Genomic DNA, 25033 nt, shown 5'->3' with positions numbered 1-25033 from the left:
TCCCAACTTGCAAACTAACTCAGCAATTTCGTAAGACCTTAAAACATACAGTATGATTTTCTTAAAAAAATTCTTTACATTGAGGAAGCAAGATCATCAAATTTCTATGAACTGCTTTACTACGTTCTAATTGATGCATGTCTACGCCTCTATGAATTATACAGACATCCCTCATTGACCATAGGCTTTATTTACCTTCTTACTTCTTCTCACGGGACACCGGACACGCGCTTCTTTAGCTTTCTTTACCAAGCCAGCCAACATATCTTTGTGGCGAGTCTTGATTTGATAGTTAGAGACTACTTCATGGTGATTCAACATGCAGACTAGCTTATTTATCTTCTTTTCGTATTTATCCGCATCATCCAGCAACTTTGTTTGCACGTCTTCTGAAAGCATCTGCAAGAGACATGACTCAACCCAAGTGTATATATGAAATGCATGGCGAGCAGGTGAGAACCCATTTGCAAAGTATGGTTTACCTCATCAGAATCACCAATTTCACGGCTGCATATGATTTTATAGCCCTTTTACGGTGATTGGGGCGGTACTGGGAGTACTTTCAAGTACTTACCCCTTCGATTTTTATTAGCCGTCCGATCTGGTGGGGGATTAAAAATGAATTAACTTAATTAGTTTAATCAGAGAAGGGCATAATGGTCCAGGGTAAAAAAAAATTTTCAACCGATCACGTCCACGACCAGAACCACGTCTAGATCTAGTAGCTCGGTCAAGTCCTCCTTCTCGTCCTCTTCCTTCTGTCCGACGAGCCCGGCGAGAGGAACCAATTCACCGTCGTCGGCGTCGTTCTCGTCCTCCTCCTGGTCCCCTTCACTATAAAAGACGTGGTCGGCGGCAGGAAGAAGAATAAGGCGTGACATCTGCGGCGGCAGTGTCGGTGGCGACGGCGGCGGCGGTATAGGAGAAAGCCCCCCACTGATCCCATCGCTTCCGGACTTGCATCTTAAGGTATGAATCGCCTGAATCTCAACTTACTTTGATTCGTAGCCTTCACTTCCTACTTAGATTTGTTTAGTCATCATCGATTTAGGTTTCCCTAGTGCATGCAATTCAATTTAGCAGTACTTACATCTCTGATCACGTCTGATTTTTATTAGCCGTCCGATCTTGCGGGGAATTAAACTTGAGTTTATTAGAGTCATCATCCATGCTAGGATAGTACTTGTTGGGCGTTGATGATTGGTTTCCCTCACATGTCAAACGAGCAAAGTCTTTTCCATGCACTTGTCTTTGCCTATAAGCTATTTTACACCTGCAACATTGATAAACAGAAAGATGTTGATGATTGGTTTCCCTCACATGTCATATGCAGGAAGACATGGCGTATGCAAGTGATGAGAGTATGTTCGAGTATCTAAATGTTGTCAGCAAGATGTTTGATAGTGAGGCTGAAGGCTATGAATTCTACAACAAATATGCTCTTGAAAAAGGTTTTAGTGTGAGGAGAAGCTACGTTGAGTGGGATGGATCCAACAAATACATAATTTTAAGGAAAATTGTGTGTAGTCGTCAAGGGTTTCGCGAAGAGAAGCACATGAAAAGAAAGATGGAAGATAGAAAGAGGAGGCCACGAAGTTTAACTCGTGTTGGGTGTAATGCTAAATTGGTCATTACGAGACAGGAGGAAACCGGTCGGTGGTTTGTCAAGGATTTCATCGATGAGCACAGCCATCCTCTAGCCCCACGGGATCTTTCTTGTCTGCTGCGTTCGCACAGACGAATTAGCGATGAGCAGAAAGCGGACATTGCGGACATGGAAAAATATGGGATCCGCAAATACCGTATTATGGATATTTTGTGCTTTCAATACGGTGGATTTGATAAGGTTGGATGCATAAAGAGGGACATTTATAATTTCTGCCATGCTAATAAGCAGGAGACAATCAGTGCCGGTGATGCTAATACGGTGATCATGCACATGATGGCGAGGCGAGAGCGAGATGTGGATTTTTTTCTTCAAGTACTTGGTAGACGAGCATGGCCATTTGAAGGGACTGTTCTGGGTTGATAGTCAATCGCGACTTGACTACGAGGCTTTCGGAGACGTCATTGTTTTCGATAGCACATACGGAACCAACAAATACAATCTGCCATTCGTGCCATTTGTCGGGTTGAATCACCACCGCAGCACTGTTATTTTTGGCTGTGGTATAATTTCTCATGAAACAAGCCAGGCATACGAGTGGATGTTGCGGACCTTTTCTGATTGCATGGCACAGAAGCATCCGATATCTGTGATCACAGATGGGGACCTTGCAATGCAGAGAGCAATCAGGGTGGTCTGGCCAGACTCAAACCATAGACTATGTATATGGCACATTCAGCAGAACATTGTACGCCATCTGCATGATGACGACGTAAAGGAGGAATTCAGATCTTTCATTTATGATACTTCTTCCATTGAAGAGCATGAGATAGAATGGATACACTTCTTACAACGGAATAAAGTAACCAGTGAGGAGTCTTGGCTGTATCAGATGTATCAGATGAGAAAGTTGTGGTGTGCTCCATATCTTGAGGGGCGTTGTTTCCTAGGATTGAGCAGCAATCAGAGGAGTGAGAGCTTGAACTCTGTGCTACATACGCATCTTGAGGGTAAGATGTCGTTGTTTGAAATGCTAGAGCACTATGAGCGTTGCCTTGCGTCGCGGCGGATTAACGAAGCTCTCCAAGACGTCGAAGCCTTGCAGTCCGTTCCATTTACAGAGGAAAATGCTTCGCCGCTTGAGAAACACGCCGCAACAGTTTTCACACCTAGTGTCTTTAAGATGGTCTTATGGAGCATAGATGCTGTCAGCAAATGTCAGATCAGAGAGATACTAGATGGATCAGAAGATTCCACTTATGTTGTGTCCAAGCAGGAAAGAATGGATAAAAAATTTGGAGTGCGCATTGAAGAGCAAGGAGGTCTTTTGCACAGGGTGAGTTGTTCTTGCCGTAAGCTGGAATGCGCAGGCACACCATGTTCCCACATTTTTTACATATTAGGGATTTTAAAACAAACAATTCTGCCCAGTTGTTGCGTTCCCACTAGGTGGACTATGAATGCAAAATGTGCATACGCACGTACCAGAAAAAACCAGATGTATGACTATTCGGTAAGCCTGCAGAGGTACCGCGAGTTGCGGAATTGTAGTCACGCCGCAAGTTTCAAGGCATGCCACTCTGATGAGGACTATCACCGTCTAAAGATGCTTTTGGAAGCACAACATCATGGCAAGCAATCAAGTTTTGAACAAGCTGACAGCAAGGAGTCAACTAATGCTTAGCATAACAGCATTAGGTTTGGCCCGTTGATGCCGCACTCGGAGAAAGTTGATAAGGTTCTGGATCCCGTGCATGTGCCAGGCCGAGGTGCACCGAAGAAAAGGCTGCAGGCAAAGACAAAGAAGTCAAGATCACAGAATATGTGTGGCTATTGCAAGAATCCTGGTCACAATCGACGTAAATGCGCTAAATTGCTAGAGGTACGAAATATGTTCATATTTATTTTTTGCATGTGTTTTACTCATAATTGATGTCCATGTGATTTATTCTATTCTTCTGTGTAGGATCTCGAGGCTGAACTGTGATGTCTACATACAGCATGAACCGACGATGAGCCAGAGAAAGTCGTGTGCCATTCAGCTTTGTGTGACGTGGTCTTTACATTCTATTTCATCGTGACAGTAATTTAGTGAAGTGCGGTTGTACTGCCATGTTACTGTATTAGTTCGACATCTTTCGTTTCCATTTTCTGTGTGTATCATTTGATGTCCAACTTTAAGAATGATGATGTATTTCGAACAGGAATAAGGGCTAGCATGGAGCACTTGTTATTGTCGAGTAGAATAATTTTTGTGATGTATTTCTGCACGCACGCACGGCCGCCAGACGGATCTCCCGCGCGATCCCACGGTCTGCATGGCTCATGCATCGCAGGCCGTTTTCCTACGTCGACCCAAACACCGGCCCATCCGAGGTTGCAGCTCCGGACGGCCCACGTCACGTACGATCTCGCGCGTTGTTCTCGTGTAACTAAAAATAGTCCCACCTCGCCCCTCGACCAGCTCCTTTACCTGCTTAAATACCTTCATCGAGGTGATTTTAGCAAGCGTTGGTCCTCATTGTAGGATGAATATGGCAGAGAAATACAAAACCTTGGAAACCTAGCATTGTTTGTGCAAGAGATCATGTGTGCCAAAATTGAGGTGATTTGGAGGTGGTCGAAAAAATGCCCGCATTCCGGAGGGACCATTTGGTCTTTTAACTTAAGCCAGTTTTTGAAAAAAGGTGAATTTTTCCACCGCCTCCAAATTACCCAAATTTTCTTGTACATGGTGACACACATGTGCCAAACATGTCTATGAAAGAAATTTTTTAGAAACATTATTCTACAATGCCCCCTTGAGGCATAGACCGATGTTTTCAGCAGTCAGTCTAGAGGGCATTATAAATTCAAAAAAATTCAGAAAAATACAAAACCTTGGAAACCTAGCATTGTTTGTGCAAGAGATCATGTGTGCCAAAATTGAGGTGATTTGGAGGTGGTCGAAAAAATGCCCGCATTCCGGAGGGACCATTTGGTCTAACTTAAGCCAGTTTTTGAAAAAAGGTGAATTTTTCCACCGCCTCCAAATCACCCAAATTTTCTTGTACATGGTGACACACATGTGCCAAACATGTCTATGAAAGAAATTTTTGAAAAACATTATTCAACAATGCCCCCTTGAGGCATAGACCGATGTTTTCAGCAGTCAGTCTAGAGGGCATTATAAATTCAAAAAAATTCAGAAAAATACAAAACCTTGGAAACCTAGCATTGTTTGTGCAAGAGATCATGTGTGCCAAAATTGAGGTGATTTGGAGGTGGTCGAAAAAATGCCCGCATTCCGGAGGGACCATTTGGTCTTAACTTAAGCCAGTTTTTGAAAAAAGGTGAATTTTTCCACCGCCTCCAAATCACCCAAATTTTCTTGTACGTGGTGACACACATGTGCCAAACATGTCTATGAAAGAAATTTTTAAAAACATTATTCTACAATGCCCCCTTGAGGCATAGACCGATGTTTTCAGCAGTCAGTCTAGAGGGCATTATAAATTCAAAAAAAATCAGAAAAATACAAAACCTTGGAAACCTAGCATTGTTTGTGCAAGAGATCATGTGTGCCAAAATTGAGGTGATTTGGAGGTGGTCGAAAAAATGCCCGCATTCCGGAGGGACCATTTGGTCTTAACTTAAGCCAGTTTTTGAAAAAAGGTGAATTTTTCCACCGCCTCCAAATCACCCAAATTTTCTTGTACATGGTGACACACATGTGCCAAACATGTCTATGAAAGAAATTTTTGAAAAACATTATTCTACAATGCCCCCTTGAGGCATAGACCGATGTTTTCAGCAGTCAGTTTAGAGGGCATTATAAATTCAAAAAAATTCAGAAAAATACAAAACCTTGGAAACCTAGCATTGTTTGTGCAAGAGATCATGTGTGCCAAAATTGAGGTGATTTGGAGGTGGTCGAAAAAATGCCCGCATTCCGGAGGGACCATTTGGTCTTTTAACTTAAGCCAGTTTTTGAAAAAAGGTGAATTTTTCCACCGCCTCCAAATTACCCAAATTTTCTTGTACATGGTGACACACATGTGCCAAACATGTCTATGAAAGAAATTTTTGAGAAACATTATTCTACAATGCCCCCTTGAGGCATAGACCGATGTTTTCAGCAGTCAGTCTAGAGGGCATTATAAATTCAAAAAAATTCAGAAAAATACAAAACCTTGGAAACCTAGCATTGTTTGTGCAAGAGATCATGTGTGCCAAAATTGAGGTGATTTGGAGGTGGTCGAAAAAATGCCCGCATTCCGGAGGGACCATTTGGTCTAACTTAAGCCAGTTTTTGAAAAAAGGTGAATTTTTCCACCGCCTCCAAATCACCCAAATTTTCTTGTACATGGTGACACACATGTGCCAAACATGTCTATGAAAGAAATTTTTGAAAAACATTATTCAACAATGCCCCCTTGAGGCATAGACCGATGTTTTCAGCAGTCAGTCTAGAGGGCATTATAAATTCAAAAAAATTCAGAAAAATACAAAACCTTGGAAACCTAGCATTGTTTGTGCAAGAGATCATGTGTGCCAAAATTGAGGTGATTTGGAGGTGGTCGAAAAAATGCCCGCATTTCGGAGGGACCATTTGGTCTTAACTTAAGCCAGTTTTTGAAAAAAGGTGAATTTTTCCACCGCCTCCAAATTACCCAAATTTTCTTGTACATGGTGACACACATGTGCCAAACATGTCTATGAAAGAAATTTTTGAGAAACATTATTCTACAATGCCCCCTTGAGGCATAGACCGATGTTTTCAGCAGTCAGTCTAGAGGGCATTATAAATTCAAAAAAATTCATAAAAATACAAAACCTTGGAAACCTAGCATTGTTTGTGCAAGAGATCATGTGTGCCAAAATTAAGGTGATTTGGAGGTGGTCGAAAAAATGCCCGCATTCCGGAGGGACCATTTGGTCTAACTTAAGCCAGTTTTTGAAAAAAGGTGAATTTTTCCACCGCCTCCAAATCACCCAAATTTTCTTGTACATGGTGACACACATGTGCCAAACATGTCTATGAAAGAAATTTTTGAAAAACATTATTCAACAATGCCCCCTTGAGGCATAGACCGATGTTTTCAGCAGTCAGTCTAGAGGGCATTATAAATTCAAAAAAATTCAGAAAAATACAAAACCTTGGAAACCTAGCATTGTTTGTGCAAGAGATCATGTGTGCCAAAATTGAGGTGATTTGGAGGTGGTCGAAAAAATGCCCGCATTCCGGAGGGACCATTTGGTCTAACTTAAGCCAGTTTTTGAAAAAAAGTGAATTTTTCCACTGCCTCCAATTCACCCAAATTTTCTTGTACATGGTGACACACATGTGCCAAACATGTCTATGAAAGAAATTTTTGAAAAACATTATTCTACAATGCCCCCTTGAGGCATAGACCGATGTTTTCAGCAGTCAGTCTAGAGGGCATTATAAATTCAAAAAAATTCAGAAAAATACAAAACCTTGGAAACCTAGCATTGTTTGTGCAAGAGATCATGTGTGCAACATGTCTATGAAAGAAATTTTTGAAAACAATTATTTTACAATGTCCCCTTGAGGTATAGACCGACGTTTTGAGCATTAAATCAGGGTGTGTACAACTCTAGCTTGTTTTTGCCAAATTGCAGCATGATGGACAGGCTGCAATGGAAATAATGGTGACAAATGAAAAAAATGAAATAGACAAAAAAAGCCCGCCTACTTGCCCGCTTTCACAATTCAACGGCCTGCGTACGACTAGTAACCCAATCATTTATTGGGCCAGGATGCAGAGGCCCGCCAGATTGTGAAAACAGGTAGCAAGTAGGCCCCACAGGGCAGGAACGGAGACGGTTAGGCAATGTGATGCCCGCTTTAGAAAGGAACTTGATAGGGAAAGCTCAGCCCGCTATATAAACCGGTGCTAGCTCCCCTCGCTCGGCGAGGTGGGACTAAACTCCCTGCACCCCTGGGATGTGCCCGGCGCGAAGCTCGCTTGGGCCTAATTCGGGTGGGCCGTCCCACGCCAGCCTCACCCGCTGGGTCGCTGGATGGACCGTTGGGCCATCTCGTTGTCTGCGCCTGAAGCCTGCATGCATGGGAAGGGCGGCGACGTGGGTTTGCATGCGCGGGTGGCGGACGTGCATGCATGCGAGCGAGGCGATTAAAACCTTGTTTTCACACTTTTCGATTCAACGTGGCAATTAAAACCTTGGTTTCACACTTTTTTGATCCACCCGCATGTATTCAACGTGGCAATTAAAGCCTTGGTTTCACACTTTTTTGATCCACCCGCATCTATTCAACGTGGCAATTAAAGTGGCATATGGATCGTTCGACGCGGCTAGTTTGAACGTAAGCGCGGTCGGTTCCCTTCCCTTCCCCTTTCCCTATTTAAACCACCAGCCCTCACCTTCTGCACACATCCATTTGCGCCGCCCTTCTCTTCTTCCCCAAACCCAGAGCACTCTCTGAGCGAGCCGCGAGGATGCAGTACAACGGCCCCACCTACCGGCTCCCACCGACCGTGCCGGAGAGACAGTATCTGGCCGGCGTCGTCGTGGAGAGCACGCTTCGCGTGTGGGCGTTCTCACGCTGGAGGGGTGCAAGGGGCTTTGCCCAGTGGTTCCTCCGTGCGGGCTTCGCCCACCTCCCGGCGGGCTCGCCGGTGATGTTCCGACTGCATGAAGTGCGTCCAAACTCCTGGTCTCCGCCGATAGGGCTCACCGTCACCTTCACCAACAGATTTGATGCGTACTACCTCCTCGGCAAGGTGTTTTGGTGTGGATGCGAATTCATCGCATTCACAACCCACAACATCTTCACAAACTTCGACTGCGTCTTCCCCACCCGCGACGGTATGCACACCCTCCCCTACTACATCGGCGAGGACGGGATGGAGAGGAGCACTGGAGAGGAGGCGCAGTGAAGATGGTGGTGAAGGCCCGGTCGCGTCAGCTTGTCTTGCCTTAGCATGTTAGGGCAAGTTTTTTATCTTTTAAATATTTCTATTAAGAGCAAATCATGTTGTTGGTTCTACCGTGAACTTTATCTATCCGAACTATGTTATGATTTCTACCCGTCTATTTGATATGTTGTTGGTTATCTGTGTTTTGCTTGCTATTTCTATCTTCTTCCCTTGATATTTCTATCTTATTTGACGTCAAAACCAGCAAGTTTTGGGGTTAGCTCAGATTTCACGCGGCCCACGGGGGTGTGCTTGCGCGCTTGATGGAAAAAATTGGTGTCATTCAACTTAGCCGTTCGGGTAGCAGGGGATGTTCCATCTGGGAAGACGGATTTTTTCGGCATGCTTGAAATGGACCCAAATTTTTTTTGAAACCCTTGTACCAACATGACAAGCATGCATGCCAACTGGAAATTGTTTTGCGACGTTGCATGGTTTTGTAGGCTATAATGATTACACGTGTAGATGAAAGGCACGAAAAAACAGTTTCAACAAAGACAACATCAATGATTTTTTACAAGTTTTATAGATGGAAACTTTTTAGATGCAATGCCATCTCACAAACAACTCAGAAACAACTGTATGATTGATCATAAAACTCATGCATTGTTGTTCAAAGAACTGTCTCATGAATAAATTGTACCATAATTGCGAACATAGTGTGAAACAGAAAAAAAATGTTTGTTTGCAACAAAATAATCCTGGTTTGAAGCTTAAACTGGTTGAAAAACAATTGAGCCTACTCCATATGGTCTCTTGCACTGCCAAAATCCAGTGACCTCTTGCGTTGCGACGTTGGAGATTGCGTCGGGCTTGGCGACGACCCATGTGCTTCAATCTTTTTCTCTTTAACATCAATGAAACCATACAACTGAAGTTGTTCTTGTTCTTTCTCCGCCAACTCTCTAGCAAGACCCTCCATTTCTTGGATTCTCACTTCCTGTAGAAAACCATAGGAATTGTATTAGGAAGAACTTAAAAATGACGTAGCCATAAACTAGATGCATGTAACATGTAAAATTTGAACCTCTGGATCAATGTCATGCTCGGGATAACGACCCGTAGTTCTATTGTACACAATGTACAGGTGACATGTCTTGCTGCCATTTAGATCAGAAAGCATTTTTTCTACATCATCTGGTCCTGCAATCAAGAACATTCCTTCTGGCAGCTTCCACGCAGACCCGGGTAAGAAGTAGTACAGTTCTGCTCCCATTTTGCAACCAAAAGTATCTCTCATTTCACTCATAATGAGATCGTAGGTCACTTTGGCGGGTTCAAAAATTCTGACTTCTGCCGGGTGTTCATCAAAGTATGCTCTCGGGACATGTGACATCTCATCATCCCTACTAACGAAAAATTCCATGACCAGCACCTAGTATCTCACATCAGAGTTAATACATTAAATGAGTAAAGGGGCAAACATAATTTTTTATGTGCATAGCAAAATTGCGGTGTTGTTACCTGCTTTTGTGGAATGAGTAAAGGCTGTCATGGAAATTTGTGCTCCTCAACGACCATCTGAGAATTCTAATAATTTTCCAAGAAAAAATGATGAACATGTGCATCAACATGATTCGTATCGAGCACCATCACAAGGACAGCAATTTAGTAGCCAGCAAGTATGTACTCCAAAGACTATTTGTTTTTGCAATATCACAAATAGGTGTCATGGAACCTCATTCATTTAGCTATTGTTATCAACGGGGTTTTATTTGGTTTATACAGATTGACATGGTAGTTGAAGCCATGAATGCACGCTTAGCTGATCATGAAAAGAAGGTAGGCAGGAAGTTAATGGAAATTGAGCACAGATTTGATGTCAAATACCAGACGCTTGCTGAAGACTTGATCGACATGAAGACTAAAACTGGCACTAATCCTAGGTTGTCGAAGGCCGAGGACAAAATTAAAGACTTAAGGAGGGAACTACATGTATGTCATACTGTGCATTTTGTATTTTGTATGAATATGTTCCTTCATGTTCATTATTGTTTGCATTGTTACAGGAATTAAAATACGAATTTAGAAGCAACCGACAATCAGTGTCACAGAAAGGAGGCGTGCAGGTGATCTTTATGGCCCAACACGTTAATATCTAAAAGTAACAATCTAATGATGAACTACCTTTGTTCTTTGTAGGATCAAGTCAATGTGTGCAATTCATCACTGACAGGAACTCCTAGGGCTATCCAATTCACGGCAGGGACTTCGACTACACCAAGTGCAAGACATGTGACGGAAAACAATGAGAATCCAGAATTAACTCCAATGAAGCCTGTCTTTGGTAATGATTACAAGTTCATGGATGAGGACATAGAGACAGCCGTTTACATCCGCGGAACATACGACCCTGTTGAAATAGCTAGAATCGGAGACATTACCCTCACAGCAGAAAAACTGAAGCGAAATTTGGACGAGAAATACATTTATGGTGATGTAAGCCCATTATACTCTAGTCTACATCATTACTGCAACAACTTTCTTATTATTGTATGATTGAAAATTTGGCAGGTTATTATGGCATATGCTCGCATTAGCCAAATTGAGAATGATACTACCTCAATCATATCCCCTGAAGAAACCGAAAAGCTGTTACAAATGAAGGGGGTGGTTCCTGTTGGACGTGCAGCCTCATGGTTAGCTCGTGTAGCAGAAAAATTTGTAGGGCGCCGAAAGGTACATGTTTTCCTCACTTTCATAGTTTATGTACACACTGTACACGACAAATTTCAGTTCTCAACCCAACCCAAATTTTACTGCAGGTGCATGTCCCACTGAATGTACACCAAAACCATTGGATGCTAATGATGTTTAATTTTGACAAAAAAGAAATTCAGACTCTGAACTCCATGAATTATCATTGCGACAAGACCAAGGAAGATTCTCTTGTAAGTGTTCTCTTGCTGCCTCTTTTGATCCGCATGGCACATGAGCTCCCAAAGTACCGTAACCCTATGTATAACTCGTCGTACCCTAGGTGGACTCGATTCAGTTCTGCATCGACGAAGCTGTCAAGAATGGGTTGGTATCACCAGCTAAGAACATCAATTTTGCCGAATGGACCAAAAAACGCTATGAGAACATACCACAACAGACCGATGGGTAGGCATGGCCTCATAAATTATTATTTGCCTACACGAATAAGATTACTGATCTTTAACTAAACATCGCAGGACTTCCTGTGCGGTTTGGACACTGCAGTACATGTTGTCATGGAACGGGGATGAAATGACCGATATTTTCAACCAGGTAATTGAATGCCTAATTAACATTTGTACTTTGTTTAGCTTGAAAGCTATGCTGACATAAGTGTCGGTTATCAAATATAGGCAAGGATAGATATTTTCAGGTGGAAAATATGTACAGCCTTACTGCATTCAAATTGCAACGCGCTTCGTCTCGAATCATATAAGTTCCCCATAACGGTTAGTGCTACATCAAGAATATATCATTTATTTCATAAGTCTCATGATTAGAACTAACGCAGCACTCTCTCTTATACAGAAGGAGGTGTACGATGCCCAGCAAGCAGTTCTACCTGATGGTTCAGAAGACGACGTGCAATTAGTAAACAATCCTGATGGTTCCAACGAACCCGACACATCCAACTCCCAGAAGGATACCGGTGCACCCAACTCCCCCAAAAGTGGTGCACCCAACTCCCCAAAAAGGAAGAGAGCACGTGGACGCCCAAGAAAGCTAGTCAATCCCGAGGAAGCAGCAAAAACAAAGAGTCTTAAAGAACTGAAACTTAAATTTGACAGCAAGACCATAGCCAACCAAGTGTCTTCGTTTCCATCACGGTCACGCAGAGAGCATAAACCAGCACCATCTTTATTGAGCCCATTCAAACACAAATAGGTTGCATCAATTGATCATCAATTGATAAATGCTCATGCTCATGCTCTACTTTTAGCATCATTTCATACACGTTTACTTCTTATCAGAAAGTGGAAATAGGTACTTTTGGCAATCATGAGCATCCTCTACTTATAGCAATATCTAATGCATCATCAGTACAAAGCTTGATTTGGCAATAGGTGGAATCGGCAATCATTTGCATGGTTTAATTTTGTGAAGCTATAATCATGCTGAGTTATACACTAAACATAATCATGCCAAGCTATAACTACCATAGTCATAAACCAGGCTTTTCTTAAGCACAGGTGCTTATTTGTACAGGGTAGACGCATAACTAGGCGTCTCTCCTATAGAAATAGGCACCAGTGCTTCAGAAAAACCCTGTTTATTTTTCTAAGCACCACCGTACGCATCAAGCATTGTACAAGGCTTATCATGCATCACCAAAATAGTATTAACAACTTGGAACACTAAACCAGAGTAGCAGCAAACTCTTAAGATAAACGGCAGATCAACCACCGCACAGCATAAGTTCAGACACACCATAGGACATAAGTTCAGACACATCGAACAACAAAGAAACATAGATATCATAAAAGGACACTGCGCTAGCAACTTGAAGGCAGACTTTGATCTCTCTTCATGCCGCGTAGTGGCAATGGTAGTAGGGGTCAGCCTCCTGTGCTTCTGAAATTTCCACACCTGATTTGATGTTGTCTATTATCTTCCAAGCCTTGTAGGTGGCGTACGCATTCTTCGCTGCGTACTCGATGAGGTAGTCTGGCAGCGGGCTGATCCCCCACAGTTTATGGTCTTCGGTCCTGTTGATCTTCTTCTTCATGTTTTGGTAAAATGGGTGGATGACGCTGGCTGCAACATCAGCCAAGGAGTCGTACTGCTTCTTTCTGCCGGCATATGGAACTCTATAGTTTTTCTGAATGTCGATGTACTTTTCGGGATTGATCTCCAAACCAGACATCTTCAGCATCTGTTTGTCATTATGAATGCTGAAACCGGCGAAGGTGAACAACTTCTTCTCCTGGAGGAAGCTCTTGAGGCACTTGGGCCTTCAAGGGGAGAGACATATTGAAGATTAGTAGTAATTTTGAAGATGAATGCATGAAGTACATGATGTTATTTCTCTTTTTGGATCATACAGTTGAAAATAACACTACAGCAAACTACTTCACTACATCAACTTCAGAAACAACTTTTAATACATCTAGTCCAGTGCATCCACACCGGTAGACACAACACTAATGCATCAATATCAGAAACTACACTAGTATATCAGAAACTACACTAGTAGACACAACACTTATACATCTAGTCCAGTGCATCAACTTCAGAAAATAACACTAATGCATCCACAGCGGTAGACACAACACTAATGCATCAAGATCAGAAACTACACTAGTATATCAAGTTTGGTGATTAATCTGGTGCAAGATTTTAAGATACTAATCCAGTGCATCAGGGTAAAAATCTATGCCAGTGCATGTACTTGAGAAACCACACTAGTGCGTCCACTTCACAATCTACACTAGTAGATGTAGTTGAGAAACTAGGGTATATGAGTAGGATGGCTCACCATTTTGTGGCCGCAGCGATGTGGTAGACCAGGCAGAGTTCATCCACGCATAACTGCAGAACTGCTGCGTACTGCGGAGGTTCGTCATCCCTGGTATACTCCACATCAACGCCGACGAATCTAGGATACCTGCCGACGGCTTTCATGAAGAGCCTGGTGAGCATTTCGTCGGCAGTGTCTGGATTGCTGGTGCAGACGACCTCCAGCGTCTCTTTGCCGTGGAGTTCCACCTTGTCAAGTTTGGTGGTGTAGTCGCGCTTCTCACCGGGGACCTGAACGTCGTCTTCCTTGATGCTATGCTCTTCCTTGATGCTCTGGTCGGACGTCTCGCCACAGTGACGCTTGGTAGACGGCTCCTCCGCCATTGCCCTTCTCCAGCGACGGCGGTTTTGAGACAGAGACGGTGGTTGCAGTTTGTGGAGTAGATGGACGTGGTTCGCATAATGAGGGAGGAATGGAGGAGAAGGTGCCTTTTTGAGTTCTGGGGGAGGCGGTTCGTCGTGTGAGGGAGGCGCTCGTCGTTATCGTGATCGTGGGGGTCGTGGGGCTCGTGTTGTTCGTGTTCCATTCTGTAACCACCCACGGGCCTGCAACGATAAAATGCTTAAAACACTTCTGACATGAAAAAAAGAGAGCAAAAAACATAGTACTATCGGTCTCACAAGTGCACGCGGTCGTGCACCTCCTGCGGTCGTGCACCTCCTGCGGTTTGCCATCAATTGCTATCGGTCTCACAAGTGGGTCCCCTTGTCATCCACACAACCGCGCCACCACATGTACCACATTTTTCTTTCTCCCCGTCTCGACCACTCCACATCTTTCTTTCTCCCCTTCTCGACCAGCGCCGCCACCGCCGCCATCTCCCGACGACCCCTCTCTTCGCTGCCGGTGCACGTCCGCCGCCAACTCCGGCAAGTACGTGAGATCTCCCCTCTTCTTCCCTTCCCCAACCGCGTCTCCCTACGGAGGCGGATCTGAGCCGATTGGTTTGGACTGAAACTTAGTTTTTGGATTGGATCTTGATTTGGTTTCTATGGTTTGAACCTTTGGATTCAATCCAAAAGTTGAAAACGGTTTGGACTGGGTTGGATGACGAGCATGTATAGTTCGGTTTGGTCTAGATTCTAAATGAAAATATCTGGATTGGTTTGGTTTTGATGTGTGCCGTGGATTGGACTGGTTTTAGTTTGGATGCCGAACTATTCCCAGGTTTAGATGAGACGGGCATTGCCATTGTCATTGGCATTGCTTTATTACGTAGATGATAGTAAATAGATTGATTGGCCATTGCCAGTATAGGTTATCACTATGATTTATTATATGTATGATCTTTGTATTGTACTATGTACAATTCAACTTAGAGTTCAACATGTTCTGTGTAGAATGGAGGAAGCACCATGTGGACGCTGCAACTCACGGTGCCGGACCAGCCTTTCTACTGCCACGCTGTTCGGCATCTATTTCCAGCCTTCTTTTGTTGTTGCAGCGGTAACAATTTATATGAACCTTCTGACAGTACATTCTTTTTTTTTTTGCTATTTCCACTAATGTATTGTGTTTGTTATTTGTTTTTATCTTACACAGATCGTACCATGCAATGTGAGATTGGCATTCAATGAGCTCATCGGAGACACCGTGACCTTCGACGCTCTTGGGGGCCCATACACTATGCAGGTCGAGAAGGGGCGAAAGATAACCCAGATAGGAGGAGATGATTGGGATCGTTTCATCGCCCGCATGCGTCTTAGTGGGGGTGAATTGATCAGCTTCTCCTTCAGAAGAGATAGGCCCAGGATTTCTGTTATCTATCTAAATTTGATTCCGGATAGTGAGGATGAAGTTCATGAGGAGGAAGATGGTGCTGATTCAGATGATGACGATTCAGATGATGATGAGAACCCACTTGTTGAATACCTGTATGCCCAAGGACTCAGACTGGGCGACATGCTTCCGCTACGTGAAGACTACCTAGGGAAGCCATTCGTGACCCGCCTCACAAGGACGAATGTTAAACGGCATATCATGGTATGTTACTTAGTGTGGTAATTACATGATATGCATGCTTAGTTAGTGTAGTAGTTCATATGATATGCATGTTGTAGTACTGTGATGAGAGGCCTAGTTTAGAATTCATTTAGTGAAGAATTTTATGACATGCATGTAGTGTAGTAATATGCGATGATATATCATGTCAACTGTTTTCAGAAATTACCTAAGAGGTTACTTGATAGCTGTGGCATCGACCCGGACGAACAAGGCATGGCTGCTGGACTACGCCTTACCAGAACGGGCTCCATCACCAGCTGTGCCTATGCAGTGGACACGGACGGTCGCACTGTCTTGAGCAGGGCAGGGTGGAAGAAGTTCCTTCGTGCCAAGAATCTTCGGGTAGGACAGGCCATCCTACTCACTGTTGCGAACACCCGTCGCCATGACTTGAGGATGATGATCACCATCCACCTCATTTAGAACTAGGGTGGGCCATGTATCAATGTGAAATGAACTTGTTATGTTAGCTCTTGTTTGCGAGTACTTGTCGTGTATTACCGTACCTATATCTACTCATATCTAGGTACTATTGCTTCTGATGGATTGCAACTATTATTAACGCGTAACTAATGCTCTACTAGCTATGATTATTCCACTGTGTGATGTTTTATAGGCTGTAGTGTGACATGGTAACTGTTATACATGGTAACTGTTATATATGTTTGCTGAAGCTTCCGAAGAAATTTATATACATTTTCTGAAATTCGAGAACATTTTTTTTAATTTTTGATTTTTTTAGATTTGAACTTTTTTTAAAAAAGTTGAACACTTTTGAATTATATTTTTTCATCAACTTCAAAAAATATTCGTATTATTAAGAAATTGCGAAATTTTTTAAAATTCACGCTTTCTTAAGAAAAACATAAACATATTTTGAATTCAGGAACAATTTTTTAAACGATGAACTGTTCTTGAAATCAGGAAAATTTTCCAAATTCAGAAATATATTTTTGAAATTGTGAACATTTTTAAAATTTCCTAATATCTTTTACGAATTCATGAACATTTTTGAAAAATTCATACATTTTTCAAAATATTTTGAACATTTACGAAAAATTCATGAACATTTTTTTAACATATGAACACTTTCTGAAATCACGAACATTTTTTGAATCTGTGAGATTTATCATGTCCTGAACATTTTTTCAAGCCATGAAGAACTTTGGAATGCGAACATTTTTTCGCATTTTGCAACTTTGTAGAAATCCTGAATTATTTTCAAAAGGAAAAATAGAAAACAGAAAAAATAAAAAGGAAAAACGGAAGGGGCTTCCCGCCCCTCACATGGGCTGGCCTTAAGGGCGCACGAGGGACGGCGGGTGCACGCTTCCTTGGTTTCGGGCGTGTTGGTCGTCATATAGGATCGTATGCCCGGCCGTATACGTATTTGTTTGTATACGGCGGCCTTTCGTGCACGCGTGAAGCTGCCCGCGCGTGGGGCAGCACGTGTCACGGGTAGTTGCCAAAACTGTCCCATCATATAAATGTGGACGGCAACCACCTCCGGCCGCATCGCCCACCATTTTCCCCCGCCGCATCGTCTCCCTCTCTCCACTCCCCACTCCCCAAAACCCTCTCCTCTCCAACCTCCTCGTCTCCCTCACCGCATCCTCTCCATCGCCATGGCGGACGCAGGAGGCGAGCGCCCCGATTGGGGCGCAGATCTGGTGGAGCAGGCGCGGCAGGTCGCTGCGGGCACCTTTGTGAGGGGGCGTGCCGGCGTCCAGCGCGGTGCTCCCTCCGCTGGATATCTGGAGAAGGCGGGGCCGGGCCGCAGCAGCGCGGTCCAGCCAGATGCGCCCGCTCTGGCGATCTCTGGCGAGGCGCAGAAGGTGGAGGCGGGCTCTGGCGAGGCGCAGAAGGTGGGGGCGGGCTGTGGCGAGGCGCACGAGGTGGAGAAGGTGGAGGCCGGCTCCAGCGAGGAGGAGGCGGAGCAGAAGGTATCTGCTTATCACTTTTAGTTGGTAGTTTTTAGATTGTAGTGTTTGTGGCCAGAACTTTGTTTGGTTAGATTTGTGCATGGCCTTGTGATTTGGAAATTGTCTACCTGAGGTGATTAGATGGTGCATTAGTTTGGTTGTAAATATAGTGAAGGATGTGCTCATGTACTGGGTGTTGTCATGTTAATCCAAAAGAGCTTTTCAAGGGCTGGATTTTTGTGTGCTGGATTGGGGCTTCTGAAGGAGAGGGGAAGCGTGGTCGAGGGGAAGGGGCAGTCTATGCTTATTTAGTTTGGGTTAGTTGTGGAATTTTGTTGTTGCTTCAGACATATTGACAGCATTGAACATCCTCTGCAATGCCGTTGCTTCAGAGATAAAAGCATCTTGGGGTTTTTTCAGATGCTTATTAGATTAGTAGTTGAATTTTTGCTTGTTAGATTTTAATTAGTATGAGGTTGAATACCTTATTTAAGGGGGAATTTAAGGTCAGATAGATGTCATATGATTATTAGATCTGTAGTTCAATGCTGCTGACATTTATGATTATTTGATTTGATCTATGGTTCAATGATACTGGATGGAAACATATTTGATTTGGAATGCATTAATTTTGATGTGCCAATGAATTGATTTAGATGATACAAGATTCATCTATAGTATAATTTGTTGTTGTTTTGGTAAGTAATGAAATTTTAGATGTTTGTTGGAGATGTATGCATTTATAGTTGAAGTTGTACCTAATTAACTACTGCATTATGTTAATATGTGTAGGAGCTTTGCTGCATTATCCCAAAAACAGTAATCTGTGCATATTGAAATTTGTAGTTGGCTTCTGTAATTAGTATATACTATATGTAAAGAGTGAATTAAACATTCCAAGGCAGGATCCTAGCAACAAAATATACTATATGTTTCCATTAAGTAGTGTGTGGGGGGGGGGGGATTCCCTCAAAAGAAAAGTGTTGGGTTAATCCAGGGAATGTCAAGAATCCAGCTTGGATTTTCATTAGCATTTATGAAGGAAAGCATTTGTCTGTTGATTGATTGCTTAGATTCTGTATTTATAAGGAAAGCATTTGGTCACTTGCAACATACCAATGTGGTTCACATTCACAATTTTGTGTGTAATGACGTTCTTTGAACTGCAATTCAATTCATTGTAATTGATGTGCTTGTTTGACAATATAGCAGGAGGAGGAGGATCTTGCGGTTGTGGGCAACAAGAGGAAGTGGGACAAGACTGGGTTCTACCCATATGACTCTGATGAAGATGAGCCGTATGAGGTAAGGCCTAGTTGAAATGTTATTTGTGCATTGAGTTAGTGTGTTTATAGTATTTGAATGCATAATGTATTAATGTCAGTCATTAATGTGTGCAGTATGAATCTGGAGATGATGTGGACGAGGGGAACGTCGAGTCGTTTGAAGAGAAGGTGGTGTTGAAGATCAGGACCCAAGGACCTGGTATGTACCACAACTGGAGGACGGAAAAGTACCGCTGCCCCTTCTGCAGCAAGCCCAAGCCCAGGTCTGGGTTATTGGAGCATCTGATGGAACATTGCCGGGCTACATCGATCTCCAGTGATGAGTACAAGATCAGGGCTGAGCATTCTGCCCTCCTGAAGGTCCTGAGAAACCCTAACCTCTAGTCCTACATCATGCTGATCATCAGAAGCCGGAAGCCGTACTCATCATCAGTATATTTGATGATGTTTTACTTTTGGAAAGCTGCATCTGGGTCTGAACTGGTTAAAAACTACCTCTATTAATGTAATGTAATGTATTGTGTGTCTTAACTGGATCTGTTGTGAACTGCCTGGTACCTAATGCTATCTATATATGTCTGGCCTTAACTTTATTGGTGGTGAATGCTTCCTTCATGTTTACTTGTTGTTTCGATGGTGCAATGATCACAAATGGCGCTTCAGTGTTGCTTCAGACATGCTGCAACACTTGTCTATGCTGTGCGCAAGTGCAACATGCTGTGCGCATGTGCCAATTATACCAAATATTGAATCTGGCAATGTTCCAAATTGGCTGTCATGAATTATATTACAAGGGGTTTCGTAAAGTTACTGATAATTGTTCATCCTCACACATTCCATCAATGCGTAATTTGAATACTACAAATTCGAAGGAACTACTTAATACATTAACAGCACATAGGGAAGTAGCCCTGGTCCAACGGCATGAGAAAGGACGAACAAAAGCTGAAAGAAGAAGGATCAACCAGTAGCAGCACCATCAGCCTCCCAGCCTCACAACTGCAGCCAGCCTGGTGAACTCCAGGTTTTTTCCTGCAAAACACACCTGGGATGTTGGAGGCAAGAAAATAAATTTGCCAGGGGTCTTGTCATGGCAGCTAATCGCACGGAATGCTAGTACAAATGATGGAGAACAAAACATCCAACATGAGCAAATTCATAGGAGTTCTAGATCCATGGATACCATCAAGAAAAAAATGCTCAGTTCTAATTCAGACACAACACTTGGTGAAAACATGCATATTCATATCAGCAACATTGATATGGCATCGGAGTACTACCCAGTACTTCGTATTTGTCTGCCGTTAGATCGACATCAACGAACGGTTCTAAAAAAACCCAACCACTCTAAAACATGAGTAAGCCAACATCCCTACAAAAATTATTTCACTGCTTATGTCTATTTTTTTGCTGAATCATTAGGAAGGCCTAAATATTTGGATGCAAGATCACCGACATGGCACTACTGAAATATTTCAGTGTCTACATCTCTGTACTGAAAGTGCATTACTGAAATATTTCAGTGGCTACGTGTGTGTACTGAAACAGCACCACTGAAATATTTCAGTTGCTACATGCGTGTACTGAAACAGCACCACTGAAATATTTCATTTCGTACGTGCGTGTACTGAAAGTGAACCACTGAAATATTTCAGTGGGTATGTGCATGTACTGAAAGTGCACCACCGAAATATTTCAGAGGCTACGTGCTTGTACTGAAACAGCACCACCAAAATATTTCAGTGGCTACGCGCGTGTACTGAAACTGCTACACCGAAATATTTCTGGGGTTGCGTGCGTGTACTGAAACTGCAGTACTGAAATATTCAGTGTCTACCCGTGTGTACTGAAATTGCATTGCACTACTGAAATTTTTCAGTGTGTACCCGTGTGTACTGCAATTGCACTACTCAAATATTTCAGTGTGAACCTGTCAGTACTGAAATATTTCAATGCCTACAACTATCTACTAAACTTGCAGTATTGAAATATTTCAGTGTCAACCCAGAGTCTATCACTCTAAACTGTGTACTGAACTTTTCTGGAGGCACTGCTTGCAGCCAAAATATTGCAAGTTCAATTTACACAGATTGCATTACGTAATTTGAACACAACTCTTGAGGTGACAGACAAAATTTCCTATCATGGATACAACTCCAGCACATCAAAACATAGCAAGTAAACATAGCAATGCTATATGCCTAGACTCATTACAGCCTCGTCGATCAAACTAAGCTGCCATCCAGAGGCTACGGATTCAAGTACACAGGTAGCAAGAACATATTGCAGAGAATCAAATTAAGCAAGTGGCAAGTAATGATGAATGAAATTCAGCAATCTTACCCTAAACATAGCTACGGCCGCCGTTCAGACGAGGAGAGCGACGAGGGAAGCGTGGAGAACGGCGGGGAAGCGATGTCGCGACCACTGTCCTCCTCCTCTTGCACTTCGGAGTCATCTCCGACTCGGTTGGAGGCTCCACAATCTGCAACGGCACCTCGTGCACCGTGGGTTCCTGATCGGATGCTCTACCCTGGATCTGAACGCCCACCACCTACGCCTGGTCCACGGGCTGGACGAATCGGCCTGCTCCATCGCCCAGAGGAGGATCTCGACCTTGTGCATCGGTTGTGCGGGTGGGGGGGAAAGCTTTGCCCTCTCCCTCCTCGTCATTTGCTTCAAAGTGGCCATTGCCGTCCAGTTCATCTGCAATATGTTGTGAAACCAAGAACGGATCTCCGTCAACCTGGCCATCTTGACCTGGTCGCCGCCGGCGATCTCCATGAAGTCGGTGTTCTCGCCGCCGGCGATCTCCACGAAGTCGGCGTTCTCGCCGCCGCCGATGTGCTCGATCTGCTGCTCCATCGAGGATCTTGCGTGGATGGAAGAGGGGGTGGATGTGGAAGATGAGAAGAGCAAAGTTGCGGCCGCGAGAAGGAGGAGAAGGCTAGGAGATGGCCGCGGTTGCAATGGTGATGGAAGAGGGGAAGGAGCACGGTGGCGGCTTTGCATTGGACGAGAGGGGCGGCGGTTTTGCATTGGAGGAGAGGGGCGGCGGTTTTGCATTGGACGAGAGGGCCCCACCTTGTCATATATTTCCTAGGACTAAAATGCCCCTAGACTAATAGTACTTTCGAGTACTTTCATCCGCGTACTTTCGAGTACTACGTATGTATGCGCCGTTAGATCGAGACAAACGAACGGCTCCAAAAAATGCCAACTACTGTAAAACTTGTAATGATTTTAAAAGCTGTCGCAAGTTTCAGAAGGTCCCAGTTCTCATACTCAATGCCAGACACATTCTTAAGGTGGCGACCAAGAGCATGGAAGTCTCTGTACTGTTTCTTCTCAGCAGCATCACAATCAAACAAGACGGATGCAGTCGCAACAATCTGGTCGTTGACCTGGATACAAAGATGTTGCTTCATCATTTAAATGAAAATGCAATGGAAATTTATTCTACTCTACAAGATATTGCATCCAAAGCTTTGCTCAGTGAGAATAAGGCAAAAGCATGGCAGCTGGTAAACTCACCATCTCTGGTTTGACATCAAAGCCGTAACTACTCAATAGCATTTGTAGTCCTTGACTCACTGGGAGCAGATCTTCTTTAGGAAGCTCTGATTTTTCTCTGCGCACCAAACTAGGCATGAAACGCTTCATGCCCCACATTACCTCCATTACAAGTTCATCATGCCGGCAGGGTATTCCCTGAAAAGAAGTAACATATATGAAAAATGGCGCTCAAAGTTGTTCAGAAATAGTATAAGAAACAAGGAGCTTTATACTTACCAAGCTTGCTTCAATTACTGATTTATATTCCGGTTTTCCAACAAGTAGTTCCTGCCCAGGGCGGCGCCACTTCAAGATCATCTGAGTGAGCTGTTTGTTAACACCAGTATCAGCATTAATGGCTCTGGACTTGTCATCAAAAGTTTGAAATTCCTTCAGCCAAACAACCTGATAAAAGAGGCAACCAAAGATAAGCAGGTTCAGGGGCAAGGAGAAACAATTAATTAAAAAGCATGCAATGTTTTGATTAGGAGAATTTAACACATTCTATTCAGTAGGTGCATCTCCATTGTAAATATGTACCCCCTTTTCAAGCCCTCGTTGATCAAAACTCTGCAGTGTAATTCAGAAAAGTTCCGTGTTCTATAAAGCAGTGTAATTTGGGGAAAAAAATGTCAATCATAAACAATGAAAGGTCCCTAATCGAATCGATTTGGCGATAAGCATACAAAGAGCGAAATAAGAAGCCGTGACAAATAAGAAGGGAAGGAAAGGAAAGACTCACCCGCCTTGCCCTATAATAGTTAGCAAATTTTACCCACATACTCTGGAGACAAGATGAAATATAGGTTAGTTAGTATCGACGACTAGAGGAAGCCAAGCACATCAGTACTCCATCTGTAAACTAATATAAAAATGTTTAGATCACTATTTTAGTGATCTAAACGCTCTTATATTAGTTTACGGAGGGAGTAATAATTAACCACAGGAAGGAAGATGACATTACTTGTATTGCATCTGGTAAGTAGAGGTAGATCCCACAGAAATTGAAAACCGCGAAGCCGGATGGCATCTCTAGCAGCACCAAGAGCACCCCATTGTTTCGCAAAGTCATCGCCTATACCAACACACCAAAATTAAGCAAGCTGGATTAAGGAGGGGAAATAAAAAACCTACGGAGGCAAAAGCGTGAAGCCTAGATCCGAGGCAAAAGGTTCTCCACGAACCCAAACACGCCGATCTATGGAGGGAAAGGTGTGGGATCGGATGCATATTAATCTGTTCCCCAAACGCAGAGATCTCCTCGCCGCCACGGTTTCCACTGGGGCAGATTACGATAGAGGATGAGATAATGACGGCGGGCTGGCTGCTCACCTATACTGGCGGCTAGCTCCCCGAAAGTACCGGGTATAATCTTTCGTCGACGCGCCGGAGGAGGGTCCGGCGCCGGAGGGGCAGACCCGCGGCGCCGCACGACGGGAGGAGGCATTGCGATTTTGCGAATGATTTGCTGACGTGTGAATGGGGGAACCGCCAATACCATATACTCCAACAAAATTCCACTGCCCGACAGCGGCCTAACGAAGCCCAGTGAATGGAGGGGGCAATTGGGCCGGCTAAGGTAGGGGGCTATACCAACATGAGAGGCTCGTGAAGGAAAAACCAGGCATTGCACCTTCCTCTGTTTCGAAACAGCATATACTTTTATTAAAATAATAAATTACATGATTTCCTAATAAAAAGATCTTCGTGCATGTTTTTTCGTTGTACACCAAAAAATAATCCCTTAAAATTTTCTTTACTTATTTATTTTCATATTTATCTAAGAAAAAATTATTCATCTTGAAATATATTTCCATTTAGTGTATATTTGTCATTCTAGATATAGATGATTTTCTCTACAAACTTGGACAAATTTGTGAAGCTTGACTTTCGTGAAAACTAATGCACATTATATCATGGGATGGATGGGTATGAGATAGCATCAGTCTTCACATAACCAAGCATCATGGGGCGATATATGCCGATTCAATCGCTATCAGAGGTGTTTAGGGGAGAAGAAGATATTGACGGCTATTAGAGATTTCATAATGGAGTAGCTCATGATTTTCATATTGATCTGTTATCCTCCAATGGAATTTCTTCCGTAGGTTGCTCATTGTTTTTAAAAATGTTTGTGGCAACTAGGTTGTTGCCATATATGAAAAATTGTCGCACTCACCATGGTAAAACCACTGTAAAGTAGAGTATATGAGCAAAAA

The 25033-nt window shown here is 43.3% G+C and overlaps 1 protein-coding gene across 2 annotated transcripts; it reads right to left on the bottom strand.

Annotated features, from left to right (window-relative positions):
- Positions 1–34: 34 nt before the first annotated feature.
- Positions 35–24156, bottom strand: LOC109771613 (uncharacterized). 2 transcript variants are annotated; one of them, XM_073509298.1, is made up of 8 exons: positions 23999–24156; positions 23779–23889; positions 23557–23598; positions 23052–23219; positions 22794–22970; positions 22506–22663; positions 483–522; positions 35–399 (listed from the first exon to the last, which is right to left on the bottom strand). In XM_073509298.1, the coding sequence occupies exons 2-8, from the start codon at positions 23884–23886 to the stop codon at positions 172–174; spliced, it is 921 nt and encodes a 306-aa protein (XP_073365399.1). In that variant the 5' UTR covers positions 23887–23889; positions 23999–24156; the 3' UTR covers positions 35–171. The 2 variants fall into 2 exon arrangements, with proteins under 2 accessions (XP_073365399.1, XP_073365400.1); XM_073509299.1 differs by having other exon boundaries at positions 23779–24004.
- Positions 24157–25033: the final 877 nt, after the last annotated feature.

Source organism: Aegilops tauschii, chromosome 2 (assembly GCF_002575655.3).
Source record: "Aegilops tauschii subsp. strangulata cultivar AL8/78 chromosome 2, Aet v6.0, whole genome shotgun sequence".
Taxonomy (NCBI): Eukaryota; Viridiplantae; Streptophyta; class Magnoliopsida; order Poales; family Poaceae; genus Aegilops; species Aegilops tauschii.
Note: the sequence above shows the minus strand (reverse complement) of the source record. Positions and strands in the feature narration are given on the sequence as shown.